The 14,428-nt window shown below is 57.9% G+C and overlaps 1 protein-coding gene across 1 annotated transcript in view; it reads right to left on the reverse strand.

Annotated features, from left to right (window-relative positions):
• LOC105808725 (tensin-1-like) overlaps nt 1-14,428 on the reverse strand; it is a gene marked incomplete at its 3' end in the record, with an annotated part of 53,625 nt that overhangs the window by 15,447 nt on the left and 23,750 nt on the right. Inside the window, exons 3-5 of the mRNA XM_012642457.1 lie at nt 8,818-8,859; nt 7,962-8,012; nt 2,059-2,108 (exon numbers count right to left, since the gene is read on the reverse strand). Coding sequence (XP_012497911.1) covers nt 2,059-2,108; nt 7,962-8,012; nt 8,818-8,859 — 143 coding nt within the window. The remainder of the gene's footprint in view (nt 1-2,058; nt 2,109-7,961; nt 8,013-8,817; nt 8,860-14,428) is intronic.

A 14,428-nucleotide genomic window follows, 5' to 3' on the forward strand; every position in this document is an offset into this window, starting at 1 on the left:
CCCCGGAGCCGAGTCTTCCGCTGCCCTCCCCTGGCTCTCTGTGCAGTGGGCGGGAGGCCCCTCAGGGGAAGGGGGCAGCTCAGGTGACATGCTCACCTGGGTTCCAGGTAAGCCAGACCACAGCGTGCATTCCAGCCCTCCTGAGGCAGGCAGCCTCCTGCCCTTTGTACCCTGGCTGTCTCCCCACCTCTGGCTGCTCACACCGCCTGCCAGAACTGCTTGTTGGCAACGGCCTCCCTGATTTCTAAGGGCCCAGGGAACGCGAGGGCACCGAGTCTTTGCCACTGCGGTGGCAGGCGGCCCCAGCACCATCTCTGTTCCCGGGAGAGGTGGGGAGCCCTGGACTGGGCAGCTCGCCCTCTACCGGGCACTGGGGGAGGGGAGGGAGGGGCTCACATCTTTACATCTCTCCAGACTTTTCTTCCAGGGGAAGGGTCCAGGACACCCAGTGGGGAAGCCCACCTGCCCCTCCTGGGAGCACCTCCACCTGCCCCACCCCCACACCTTCTCACCCCATCACCAACCTCCCAGTGTCTCCTTCCCCCTCTACCAAGGTGGGCAACACTCACGCTTCATTGTGCTAACTATTCCCTATGGCAGGATAAGGTTGACACTGGAGGGGAATAGGAGGGAGGACACTGCCAAGGTATCTAAAAGTGACAGGGGGTGGGGTCCTCAGGCACTGGAGTACAAGCCCCAGGACGCTGCGGAGCCTAGAAGAATCCAGACCTCCGCCAGGGTTAAATCCAAGCCCAGCTGTTTAGATGGGGCAGGGGGCGTAGGGGGATGGGGCGCTGGGGCTTGGGGGCATGGCCGAGCATGACATACAGCCTCCGGTGGGAGGACAGGGGCTGAGCCGGAGAGGGAAGCAGGGCCAGGGGTAGGGAGCCTAGTCTGAGTTTGACTCTGAGTGCTCGTCCCTATGGCAGGCTTCTCGCTGCAGCCATTAGGGTGCGGTTCCTACCTTGGCCGCCGCCTACTCAAGGACAGTTCTGTAGGTGATGCTCAGTCTGGGACAAGAAGCCACACACACATGTGCCCAAGAAAACGGACATGAGGGGGCCTCAGCTAACTTGGAGCAGCCCCTCCTCCCCCTCTCCAAAGCCCCTCTTTGTCCTGGCTCCAAAAAGATCCGGAATGTCAGGAAAACTTGCAAGCCGAGCTCCTGTGGTTGCAGCCTCTCACTCAGCACGGGAGCGGGAGCGGAGCGAGAAGGGACGTGGTTAGGGGCATGAGTCAGAGGTGGCCCATCCTGGACCCTGGCCTGCCCCGTCCTCAGGCTGGTTCCCAGAAGGATGCAAAGGCAGAACTGCGCCCTCAGCTGGACAGCCTCAGCATCGCGCTCTGCGCCCGCCCGCACCCAGGCTGTTCTCAGCTGTGGGGAAGGAGGAGGTCCTTTGAGAGCCACCTCCAGCCTGTGGGCAGCTGGTAGCTGGGCCACAACCGCCAGGGACCTCAGCTGCACCCCAGGGCTGGCATTCCTGTTGGTCTCAGGAGCCTCAATGGGTGAAGGGGAGGCAGAGAGGGAGGGAGCCAGACAGAACCTGGATGGCAAGGCATGAAGTCCCCTGTGCGCCCTCGCCCCGCCCACCAGCCAGCTAGCTAGAGAACTTTCCTCTGACAAACGACTCTGCGCCATCAGAAACCCCCGTCTGCAGAGACGAATGAGACCTGGCACAGGCCCAGGTGCCCACCAGTTCTGAACGCAAATCCAAAGCAATGCCTCTCGGTGGTTGTATGACCTTTAACAGGTCACTTCATTTCTCTGAAACTCAGTTTCTTCATCTGCCAAATGGGAATAAGACACTTACCTTGTGGGGCTGTTGCAAGGACTAGATGAGCTCACGCAGAGAAATAAAGAGTCCAGTGCGAGGCCTGACTTGGAGCTCAAAGTGTGACCGCTGTCAAGTGCATCCCTACATCCTCTCCTGGGCCTTCATGTTTGCCCACATTCCCTGCCCATGGCTTTATGGGGGACCCAGAGGCAAGATTTGACAGGAACACCCAGAGCGACCCCACCGCCTGCACCCCCGCTCCTGCCCCGTGGGCCAGGCCTACCTGATGGGCAGGGGACGGGGCTGGATGCTCGGGATGACCCTGGTGGAGCCCTGGGAGAGAGAGAGGAGAAGCAGCGTTACGCACAGGCAGGCGGGACAGCGGGGGGATGGCGGCAGGGAGCTGTCCGCGGGAGCAGTCAGGGCCACGGCCAAACATGACTCTCTTCTTTCTCTGCAACCACCCGAAGCCAAAGCCATCCACACCGATTCCACGTGAGTGTGCCTGCCTGCCCCAGACGGACGAAGGAAGAAATCCCGAACGCTGAGGAGTGCCCCCACCTGGCTGGTGCCCTCTGCACTGAGAACACACGCAACAGTTACCGAATCACTGGAAACGCATTTCACCCTGGTTCGCTGGCCATCGCGACGGTGACCCCAAGTGGAGGGTACAGACTGCAGCCGTGAAAGAGATGGCAGATGAGAGTGACGGTGACCCTCTGTCCAGCCCTGAAGCTGTCTTCCCCGACCACTATCACCCCACATTCCCCTTTGAAAGCAGCGATATGGAGTCTTCAATCAGGTTTTGAGATGGGAACGGCCAGATGTGTCATGCAGGAAGCAAAACGAGGTCTAAGGCAGTGAGCCACGCGCCTGGGACCCGCTGCCACTGTCTGTTAGCCCATCTCACCCACTCCACGTCCACAGCTGTCGACCTTACAAACAGGCAAATGGACCCAAGTTGGTGCCCAGAACATCCCGGGGCGGCAGGATGATCCGACGGTGAAAGCACAGGATCAGAACCCCACAGACCCCAGAGTCCAGATTCCAGCATCCCGCTGGGCAACACTGCCAGTTACTTAAGCCCTCTGAGCCTCCTGTACTGTCACACGTAAAATGGGACAACCCTCGGAGGCTTGCAGTGAGGATGCAAAGGAATTATGCATATAAGGCACTTTGCGTGTACCTGGCATTCAATAAATGACAGCTATTGTTTCTTGTTGCTATGGTTTCAAGTACAATTAAAAGGGTAGTTATTTAGAGGGTAGTTACAACCAATCACCTCTATGGATCAAAACCCTGCATCAGCTCTACCACCAGCAGCCGCCCCACCCTTCTGGTCACCACACACGAGGCAGAATCGGAACGCCCAGTTTCTAGATTCCCAGACCCAGCCTGAGCCCTCTGGACCCATCCACACCTTCCAAACACCCATGTGCCTCTCAGAACCCAGCCTTTCCCAGCCACCAAGTTGCAGCTGCTTCTCGGAGGAGACAGGACCACAATCTGCAAGGGAGGGGAGAAACTGAGGCACGGAGTAACTCACCACTGGTCCCTGGGAAGTTGATGGCCAGGCAGGGTTCACTCCCCCACCTGGGGCTTGACCCCTGGAGCCCCAAGAAGAGGATCCCCCTTAAGCCTTTCCTGGGCTTGCAGCGCCTATGAGGCAGGGGGGGTGGGCTCTGAGGCCCGGCTCCCAGCCGAGCCCCAAGTTAGGGCAGCTCCCCCAACGGGACTCTCCATCTGGCCGCCAGGGAGAAGGCTCCGCCGGTCCTCTCTGTCTCCGCTGCACCCGCGCTCTGAACAGCGCAGCAGAGGCGTCAGTGGAAGGAGGAAAGAGCCAAGTGGGGCTGTCGGGGCGGGAAGTTTCTCGGTCTCCACGGCACTTCTGGCATCGAGGACTTGGGTTTGCATGAGTCAGGGGGCCGGGGTGGGGGGAGGCCAAGGGGTGGTTGTGTTTGTTTTCAAGCCCAAAACCAGGCTGTTCCAAAACTACTGACCTAGAGGAACGCAGAAACCCAGCACTTCATCCATCTCCATCGTGCCAGTCCCTGATGAGGAGTCCCTGACTCTCCCCAGGCCCTAGGCCCTGCTCCAGACCCAGGGCCACCCTGCTATAAATAGCCCCTCGGGTTGCATCTGTTGCTGATCCACAGCCACTTTTGGAGGAAGCCACCACAGCTGCTTAGAACAACTGGAAGCCGTAAGCATAGCCAAGGAGCGAGGGGTGGCCAGGAGCACGGGACCAGGCCCCGGGAGCTGGAGGGAGACAATGGGACACATTGAGACGGGCTTGGCAAGGGAACTGGGGGGCTGAGGGGAGCTGGGAGCCTGCGAGGGTGCAGGGGTAAGAAGGGCAAGCAGGACAGGAGACCTGGCTCCTGTTTCTCCACCGCCCTGTTCCAAACGTTACAACACTCCACATTCCTCAGCCTCCCCACCCCAAAAAAGCCGGGGAAGATAAATAAAACCTTGGCCCAAACAGAGTCTGGCCAAGCTGCCTCCAGAGGTGATAAGGCAAAGTCCAAGCCCACTCTGCTCCACCGAGTGGGCCCAGGAAGGGGAGGCAGGGGGAGGAAGCTGCCCTGGACAGTGACCCCCTTGCAGAGGCCGGGGGACGAACAGCTGGACTGTCATCCCCTGATGAATCACTGGGCTGCCCTCGAACCGACGGGGCTTCCTGTTTTCTGCAGAGTCTGGGGGCATGTGACCCTTGCTGGCAGAGACCAGACATGCACGGTGACACATCTGAGGGTTGGTGCACACAGGCCCATGGGGAGAACTCAGAGAACAACCAATGGGCTGGGGCAGGGGCGGCATGTGAGCAAACAAACTCGCACGCTCCAAAAAACACAGGTGACCTCACACCGAGGCTAGAGACGGGCGCCTTTTGAAGCATGCCTAATCACGTAGGCTTTTTACAAGAGGGGTGGGAGTGAGTCAAGGCATCTGGTCATTCCTGGACCTCCAATCTTCGTGCTCCTTCCCTCATTTGGCAAACATCCACCAAGTGCCGCCGGCTGTGTGCCTGGTCACATTTTAGGCACAAGGGGACCAAGGAGGTGAAGTCCCTGACCTCACAGGGCTTATACTCTATGGGCAATGATACTCATCAACAGACCGTGTGAGGAGTAGAGGATTAGTCTCATTTACCCATCTGTAAAATGGGTACAGCACAGTGCTCACATGATTTCTTACCTATTCCGCTTAGAGCCCCTAGCGAAAAACTACCATCAGACTTTACAAACTTTATTTTAAAAAGAAAAATAAGCTCTCTTCCTTAATCCTATTCTTTTCCTCTCTGGGGAACTCAAGAGGAAACATGACTTTGAACTTCCTCCTAGCTCCTCCCAAGAAAGATCAGTAATAGAACTTTTAATTCAACACTCTAAACATCAAACAGAACCCTCCCCTATCCTCACCTCCAAAACACGGTCTCTCCTTTGCTGAAAGAACACCAGGAAATGAGATTCTACAGCCTCCCAAAAAACAGTGTCTCACTTTCTCACTGTCAGGAAGTTCCTCCTGGTATCTAGCCCTTATCCTTCCTGCTACAGATTCAGCCAACTCTTTTTGCCTTGGTCCTCACTACAGGCAGGAACTGATCATCACTCAGACATCCCTGGGTGGCTCAGGGTCTATGACCCTGGGTCCCGTTACTTGCCACCTTCCTCACCGCCACGCAGCAAGGAGCAGCCACCCCCCTGCCTTGGGTGGGGATGGTTTGGAGCAGTGGCTCTGTGGGAAGAGTCCTGCCTTCCTTTAAGGTCCACAGACCAAACACAACAGCTCTGGACCAAAAGAAAAGCTGTTTCCTGAAGCCAAGTCCCCAGGGGGGCACAGTTGGGAGGAGGGTCTGTAAGAGAACACCAGGGGCCGTGTCAGGCAGCCGGAGATCGGAGATCGGAGATCGGTGACCGACCTACGTCAGGGGCCCAGCCCCATTCCTGCATCTCCTCTGGGGGCTGTGGCCAACCTCCCCCCCATCCCAACCCCTCCAGCCACACCCCTTCCTCTCTCCTTCCTGCCCACCAGCCTGGATTTTTCCAAAACAAAGTGCGACACAGCACACCATGCACAAACTCCACTACACACCAACTCTGTCAAAGGAAAACAGCCATTCCTGCCCTGTGAGTCCTGGGCTGCGGGCCAGAGACAGGAAAACAGCTCAACAAACAGGCACATTATCGCAGCGGCAGGCCCAGGGCTGCAGCCCTGCCGCTTTGAAAACAGGTTCTCCTCACGCGGCTTGACTGCAGAATTGCCCAGTGGCTGGGCAGGGGACCGACTCAATGACCCTGGGTCACCCAACCTGAGACAGGTGACGGGAGCCTTCCTTTGCCATATGTGGGCCACTGTGGAATCTGCTCCCTTGCTCACCTTTCCAAAACTCATCTTGTCCCTCCTTCCATATCCAAACGAGACACCCCCCTCCACCACGCAGACACATTCAGCCCAGATCACCAAAACGTTCTCCTAAAAAATACCAAATATCCTCCAGTCACAACCGAACACCTACCTCTTTCTTCCCTATGACCAAGCTCATACACACCCTTGCAGGCAAAAGTTCTTCATGGTGTCTAACTTCACTCTCTCTTGCTGCGGCTCTAGTTTATGGGATCCTTCCGGTCCAAGCTGGGGACATGGCGGGCAGCAGCTCTAAAACTTGACTCCTAAGTGTGCCCAGACCATTGGCTAAAATGGCTTGGTTCACACACCATCACTGTCCCCTGGCCAACGGTTAGGAGTCCTGGATAACACCAGATCCGAGCAGCGGTCCCAGGGGATGGCATGGTATTCATGGAGTCATCCAGCAACTCTAAGCTTCGTTTTCTCTCTATGAAATGGGGTCATAGCATCTGCCATACAGGGGTGCCATGAGGATCTAAAAACACCCAGCCTAGTCCCCAGCCCTTAGTCAAAATAGCAGGAATAAGAATGGCTAACATTTATTGAGCACATATTACGTGCTTTGAGTTCCCTAAGCTAGTTCACCCTCAGTAGTAGGCACACAAAAAAATTAGTTTTCCCTGCACCCCAGCCCCAGAAACATCACAACCCTGGACAAGGACCCCTCCCCGACATGAGTACTCTGTGCCCGCAGGAACCCTCGCATACCTTAAACAGAGCCTTCCCCGCTAATTTGAGAGGTATGCTCCCTGCTCCTCCTGGGGCCCCACGCGGCCCTCAGGACGCCTCCACTCCGCAGGGCGGGCTGTGTCGGGCTGCCCGGGGCACTGTGGAAGTGGCCCTGGGCTCACCACAGGAGCGAGGCTGCCTGCAGGAGCTGCCCCTCCCGCTCCCCCTACGCCTCCCTCCAGGGCCCTCCCCGCCGTGGGTCAGGCAGCTGTCAGATGATAGGGCCTCGTGCCCTCAACGGCTCCCCCCACCCCTGTGCCAACCGCCAAAACCACTCCCTGTTCCTCTGCAGACCAGGGCGGGTGAGGATGGAGGGGCCAGCGCAGGGCACCCTGTCACAGAGAGCAGGGAAGAAGGGGAAGCCGCTTTGTCGGGGGTCTGCCCCTGGGGTTTGCAGAAGAGCCCACTCGCAAACACGCTCGACGCTGGTCCTGGCAGAGCCCCATGTACCCTTCTGTGGGGTCCTTCTATCTAAGGAATTTGCCCATTTGCTGCCCCCAGATGCAGGCAGGAGGAGGCCAGGGGGACTGACGAGCCCATCTCCCAGCTTCCTCCTGAACCAGTGGCATGGAAGCCACACAGAGGCACTGGCCATTTCCAAAGACTCCTGTCTCCAGAGAAGCAGACCCTACAACTTCCCCAGGGTCTAACGATCCCGTAAGAGCCCAGGAGTCCTTCTCCAGCTCACCCTTAGTCCCTCTCACTGTGGTTTTGCCCACTTCCTTACCCTTCCCGCAGCTGCTCCTAGCTGCCCTCTCTCCTCCCTCCCCACCCTGGAGCATGGAGGTCCGGCAAAGTCATGGACGAATGAGCTCTGGATCCAGCTTAGATGGAAGCCAAAGCCAAGACTAAGGCCCAGCCCTTACGTGAACGGGCCTGCTTGCAATCTCAGCCCCGCGTGCTGAGCGACCCCTGCCCAGCCCGCTAGAGAGGGGCAAGGGAGGCCCACAGAACAGGACAGGTCTGAGACATTACCCACCTCGCACCCACTCGCCCTGGCCACCAGGGGCCCTGCCACATCCTTCTCCCATCGCCTTCCATACTTACGTCGTCCTCCAGACTTTTCCGTGTGTTTCCACCCCGGGAGGCTCCTTCTCCCTGCAGACAGAGAAGAGGCAGTCAGAGAAGGGAGTCCAGGAAAATAATCACAGGACACCCGGGCCTCCCACCACCTGCTGGGTTTATCGGGGGTGGGGGGTGGGGTGATGTGAGGAGTTGGCAGAAAGGCCTGGGAGGGAAATGTGGTTTTTGTTTAACATTTCTTTGTCCACTAAGAGCCCCTTAGAGGTAACCAAACCCTGTCATTTGCATGTCATGACCATTCCTGTGGGAGATACTATTATTCCCATTTTGCAGATAAGAAAACTGAGGTGCAGACAGGCTCATGTCTTGCCTGCAGTCACACAGTTAGAACCTTGGAAGAGTCAGGATTTTAACCGAAGTCCTCCAACTCCAAGCCCACGATTTCATGCTGGCTATTGCCAGGAGACGTCTCTCAGCAGCTAACCTCAGTTTCCCCACTACAGGACACACCCCCTTTCCTCCTCTCCTCTTCCATGTGGCCCTGAGGAAACTGTCTGTCTCTCTGCCAGGTCAGAAAGATGTTTGGAAAGAGCTGCCCAGCTTTCCCACATTCTGCATATTTAATAAAGACGCCCACATTGAATCACCGGCCTCCCGCTCTCTGCCTGCCTAGCTCCCCAGTAGCCCAACCCCGAACACACAGGGACAGTCAGACGCCTGGTGTCACTAGCATCCCCACCACTTCCCCCCAAGGTCCCCAAATCTACCAGAAGGAAGCCCCCAACCACAGAGGCTCACTCTCCTCCAAACCCACCCTCCACTTTCCACCCTCCTCCCTTGCCCAGGCTGTTCCCAGCCCCGCCCACCTGCCACCACTCACCGTGTCCACTACATTCTTCGGTGCACTCTCCGTGGTGATGGGCTGTGGACAAAGGGAGAAACAGCATGAGCCTCCGGGCAGACGGCCCTGGGACTGGCTCTCTCCCCAGGGCTGGTGGCCGTGATGGGCAGAATGCCCCCGAGACTCAGACATAACCCAGCTGGCTCCTCAAGGGGGACAGAGTTTGGAAAATGAAAAACAATCTGAATAGCACTAGAACCATCCAGTCCTACAAGCCTCCACCAAGGACCCATGTCAGCGCCGGTGCTGTGCCTCTAGGTTCACTCAGCCTCGGACCCCTCGAAAGGCAACAAGGAGCAACTTACACTGTCTCGTTTACTCACGACAAGAATCCAGGGAGGTCGGTACCATTCTTACCTTTTAGCCACTTTACTGATAAGGAGAAGTTAAAGGAGTGACCCCAAACCATCAACTCTAACAGCGACAGCAGAATTTGAGCTCCACCTGGGGAGTGAGCAGCCTGCCAGAGTCCTAGCACCTGGCGGGCTTGCAAGTCTGCCCACCCTTAGGACACCCCGTGTCGGTGCACAAAGGCCCTGCCCCCTGAGACCTGGCCCCAGGCCCTCCTGGCTTATTCCCACGACTGGGTCCTGGCTTGCGGAATGGCTTCCCCTCTTCTCCTGCATGGAGGGCTCTCATCCTCCATGAAGCCCTCCCCGACCACCCCAGCAAGTGGTGAATCTCTCTTCCCTCTGAACTCCAAACAGCCTCGCTGTCTTTGCCACTTATCTGGTCCTTGGTGTATGTATAATCTCATTGTGGGAATGTATGTCTTATTTCCCCAACTACTGTTTTACTTATGATTTTTATCCCACCTTCATCCAAAATAGATTCAAAGCAACATTTTTATCAAACTCATCGGAAAACTCCCCCCTCCAGGGACCGTGGTTTATGCGCAGCGGGCACCAATAAACCGCTGTTGACGGATCCTGTGCCTCACCCTGAGGCCGTCCCTCCTCTGCCCAGACCCACAGAAGCGCTTCCCACCGAAGGCATTCCACAAGGTGGGCTCCTCGGGCCCCCTAACAGGAAGAGAAACTGCCTGGTCCAGGTCCACCCCTGGAGCAGTCTCCAGGGCTCCATTTCCAACTCAGTGAAGTGGCCATGGGGCCCTCGAATGGCACAGAAGGATGTGAGCACGATGAAAGGTTACGAAACAAACCTTTGCACAGGTGAGTGCAAACAGGGCTGAGGATCTTGTCTCAGAACAGGCGGTGTCTGCCCCCAGCCCCAGCCCCAGCCCCAGCCCCAGGGCCTGAGGGATGAGCTGCTTGTGTCTGAAGACAGGGCAATGGACACCATGACCTCTGGAAGGTTCAGGTACCAGGGAGCAGAAGTGGGCCAAGATGGGCAAGGAGGAAGAGCGCAGGCTGAGCCGAAGGTAGCAGTGCTCTCTCTGGAAATAGCCCCACTCATCTACCCGACTGCCTGGAAGACAGGAGGCTGAGGCCAGACTTCCCTCCAGGGCATGGAACTTCCTGAGCAGTTCATGGCCAAGGCAGCTTGGGATGGTAGATTGGGGATGGGGTCCAGGTCCAGAGCAGGGGATAGGGGAGGCACATGCGCACACCCCTCCCACTCTCCCCCTCCCCGTATACCCTCCCCTCTCCACCTGGAGCCCAAGGATGGCTCTGGAAGAGGAGTAAAGATCCACATTCTGCCCCCTCCCAGGTCAGCCCCAATCCTGACCCCTAACCCACTCACCTCCCAGAGTGCCACCTCCCGAGCCCCAGGCCACTGGGCAGAGGGCAAATGAGCCCACCAGGAAATCCCCAGGGGTCCCTTCCCCAGGCTGAGGATTGAGCCCTGTGCTCTCAGAGCCTCCCTCAGCCTCCAACAACCACCCAGCTCCCCCATCCCTCTGCTTGGGGCTGGTGGGGGGGGGTCCTGTCCTGGCAGGGGGTCCTCTACAGCAGTGTCAGCCCACTCCACCCCTCTCCACCCCTGACCTGTCTCTTCATGTCCAGGGCTCTGTCAGGCTCACGTGGAAACCCTGGGTTGGGCAGGATGGCCCCATTGCCTGCTTTCTGAGCAGCTCTGGTCCCCTGGGGGGAGGAAGGGAGCGAGACAGCAGATCACAGGGGCCTTTCTGCGCAGCACCTACCTAGAAGAACGGAGGCGCGAACCCAGATCTCCCAACTCCAAAGCCCTCGCAATCGACCCGTCGGCCACCCAGCCTCCCACAAATGGACGAAAATGGAGTGGGATGGACATGTTGGAGACTAAGTGCCTGCTCCAGGCTTGCTCCAGCCCCCAAAGAGCCCCTCCGCCTCCTCCAGGTAAAGCCTCCAAACAGGCCTCCACTCTCAGCAAAGAGTGAGCCAGGTGGTCTCAAGCTTGCGCGTGCATCGGAACCACCCAGAGGACTATTGCCACACCGGTGCCTGGCCCTGCCCCAGAGGTTCTGAGTCAGTTAAACCTATGGTGGGACCCACGAATGTGCATTTCTTACAGGTTTCCAGGTAATGCAGGTCCCAGGTGACTCTGAGAGCCACCTGGCAGATCTAACAGGCCTTGACAGCGGACGGCCAGGTCCACACGCTGACTCTCGGCTGCTACCTTACTGTGCAACCTTGAGCAGGTCACTCTGCCCTTGCTGCTCCTCAACAGGACTGCACAGGGTTATTTGGAGGGGATCAAATGAAATAAGGCACATAAAGCACTCGGGACAGTGGCTGGTACACAGGAAGCTCTCAGTGCATGTGAGCGATCATTATTATTTACTGGCCCCACCCTTAGGGAGGCACCGGCATGTCCCCAAGGCCCAGGCCCTCTCTGGCCCACCCTGCCCCACCCCTCCTGAGTCTGGCAGGGTGCAGACAAGGGAGCTGGAGTCAATATTAGAAACCACAGGCCTCGGCAGTGCAAGAGAAACTTTCTCTTCCTGCCAGCGATCATCTGAGCACCATCCCCTTTGCCCCTGCCCTCCCCAGCACCAGCTGGAGGCCGGCCACAGGGCGACGCTTGCCAGCAATCAGATGCCTTCAACTTACTGGTTGAGATGCTTTCCGAGGAGCTAAAAATTTCCAAAAAACCCCTCCTGACCTAAACACCCGAGTTAGCCTGCAGAGTTTGCAAACACAGCCCAGCACGCATGCTGCCCTCCCCACCTCCACCCTCCACCCCATTCTCCTGGGATTGAAGTCCTATTTCTCTGCCTCCCAACCACTGCCAGGCTACTTGGAAGGAAAAAGGCAAGGGACTGGTAACATGACAGCAGGGTCCCCTGAGGTGGTCCCTGCCCCAGGCCCTGCCTGAAGGCTGGAGCCATAGAGAAGCCCCTGGGCCACCTGGAGCTGTGGCCACCCGAGGAAGCAGCCCCAGAGCTCCAATGGCTGGCAGAGACCCCCTCAACCCTGACTGTCACCCTACTTTCAGCCACAACCCCCCCCGCCCGCCACACATACACACACACGTTTATGCTTTCCCTGGTTTATTTTTCTCCTTAGAATTCACCATGCTCCAACACACTATATACTGACTCGCTTATCTCACTGAGTCTGTCTCTCCCACTAAAATGTAAGTTCCTTCTGCCCGCCCAGGGCCCAGAACAGTGCCTGGCAAGCTATAGGCCCTCCGTTGATGCCTGTTGAGTGAGTAACCAAGGGAGCTCTCGCACTGTCTCCCCGACAGCCCACCACGCTCGGCATGACGCAGCCAGCACCCCTGGGACCCCTGGAACCAAAGCCCCCAACCGCCATCTTTGCTTAGTGTTTGGTCAGGACCTTGCTACCCCCACCCCCTGCCCCCCGCCCAACACACACACACACATTCACACAAGCATAACATCCCTGCACGCCATTCCGTAGAACATCAGCTCTGAGGGACTTGTTTCACAGGTGGGGAAACTGAGGCACAGAGAGGTCTGACGCACGTGCCCAGCCCCTCGTGGCAAGGTGCATGGCAGGGCAGGGGCTGCCTCCCAGGTGTGTAGAGCCCACTGCCAAGCTGACCCCACCACCCTGGCCCTTGGTCCCCAGTCCACCCACAGGCCGGGTTAGCTGGCACCTCCTGTGGGCTCTTCTCGGCCTTCCCCGCAGTCGGCAGCAGCAGGATGGAGCAGGTGGAGCCCAGACAGGGATAGCACCTCCGCGCGGCCCCACCCGCTGCCCAGCCCCAGGACAAGGCCTGGAGCATAGATCCCCAGGCTTTCCAAAGTGAGGGCAGCCACTCTGTAATCCTTCCAGAATCCCCCTTCCTCCAGGCAGGACAACTCAGACTCCAGCTCAGGAGCAGGTGGCAGAGTTTTGACCTAGCCCTACTTAAAAGCCAAGCCCTGCTCTTCACGGACCACTCTGTCCTGGGGTCCCAAACTCGGGTGTCTGGAGCAAGGCAGGGACCAGGGTGAGGCACTGTGGGCACAAAATGGAAGCAGGCATCACTCTCAGGCCCTGCGAGTGCACCTGACAATCCCGAGCGACGCCCCTCAGATGTTGCACCGGGGTGCCTCACTCTCCCCACCCTAGTGCCGGCACTGGCCTGGCGACGCCTCCTCGTAAAGTTAGTGCAAGGACAACTATTCGTTAGGTGCTAGCCGCGCCCTGGACGTCGTATCAGGCTCTTTGCTTTCCCCGTCATCAATCCTCATAACCACGATAGGAGGGAAACATTACCCCATTTTACAGTTGAAGAAACTGAGGGCCCAAGAGACTAAATGACTTGACCAAGGCTACATAGCCAGTCAGTGGGAGAGCCAGTATCGGAACCTTGCTCCTCTCAGCCCCCGTGCTATGGCTCCTCTCCCTGGCAATGACCTTTAGTCAGCTCCTCTCACTCCTAACCAACTGCCCTCCTGGTGGGAGCAAGCTTTCTGACAGGGAACGGCTATCTGTAGCGGTCCCTGTGCCCCAGGCCTCAGGAGAGTCTTCCTCACTGTGCTCCCACAGGAAGAGCGGGAACTGGGCTGCAGCAGGAAAGATCAAGATCAGACCACAGAGAGAACTTCCTGAATTTGAGGGGTTGTGGACCACAGCATGGACAGGGAAGCTGCACATCCTTTCTTCAATTTTTTTTTTCCAAAAAAAGACAAGCATGGCCCCTCTATACAAGCCTGTACCCTCCTCCATTGTGCGGGCCCAAAGAGGGGCCGGGACGGGAGGGGTGGCTGGGATGACTGCCTGGAGGCTCACGCAGTAGGACACGTTGGTGGCCTGCAAGGAGGGTGGGCTGGGAAAAATGTGTCTGTGGGCTGCTGTTTTGGAGGAAGAAAACGGCAGGGTAGTGGGGAGTGCCCAAGCCTGAGCTCAGGGCTGGGAGGTTGGGGGGCAGAATGCAGCCTCAGCCTCCAGAGGAACATTCCGTCCAGAAATTCCTCACGCCCTGCCCCCTTCCACCCAGCTCTCCCCACTCTGGCCCCCTGGGAGGCCTGGAATCCAGGCAGTTTTTTGGGCCAAAAAGACCCCATGACATCACATCTACCACCATGGCAGTGAGCTATGAGGTCACCGCAGCACTGCCCGTCAGAAAGGGAGGTGGGAGCCTCAGACCCAGGACCCAGAGAAAGTTATTCCAGGATCGCTTGTTCCAAAAATAGGGCCATAAGCAGATGCAGGGAGGGGGCTGAAAGCAGAAGGGAAGGGCAGGGAAATGG

This window comes from Propithecus coquereli, unplaced genomic scaffold (genome assembly GCF_000956105.1).
Source record: "Propithecus coquereli isolate 6110/MARCELLA unplaced genomic scaffold, Pcoq_1.0 Scaffold18, whole genome shotgun sequence".
In the NCBI taxonomy this organism is placed as follows: Eukaryota; Metazoa; Chordata; class Mammalia; order Primates; family Indriidae; genus Propithecus; species Propithecus coquereli.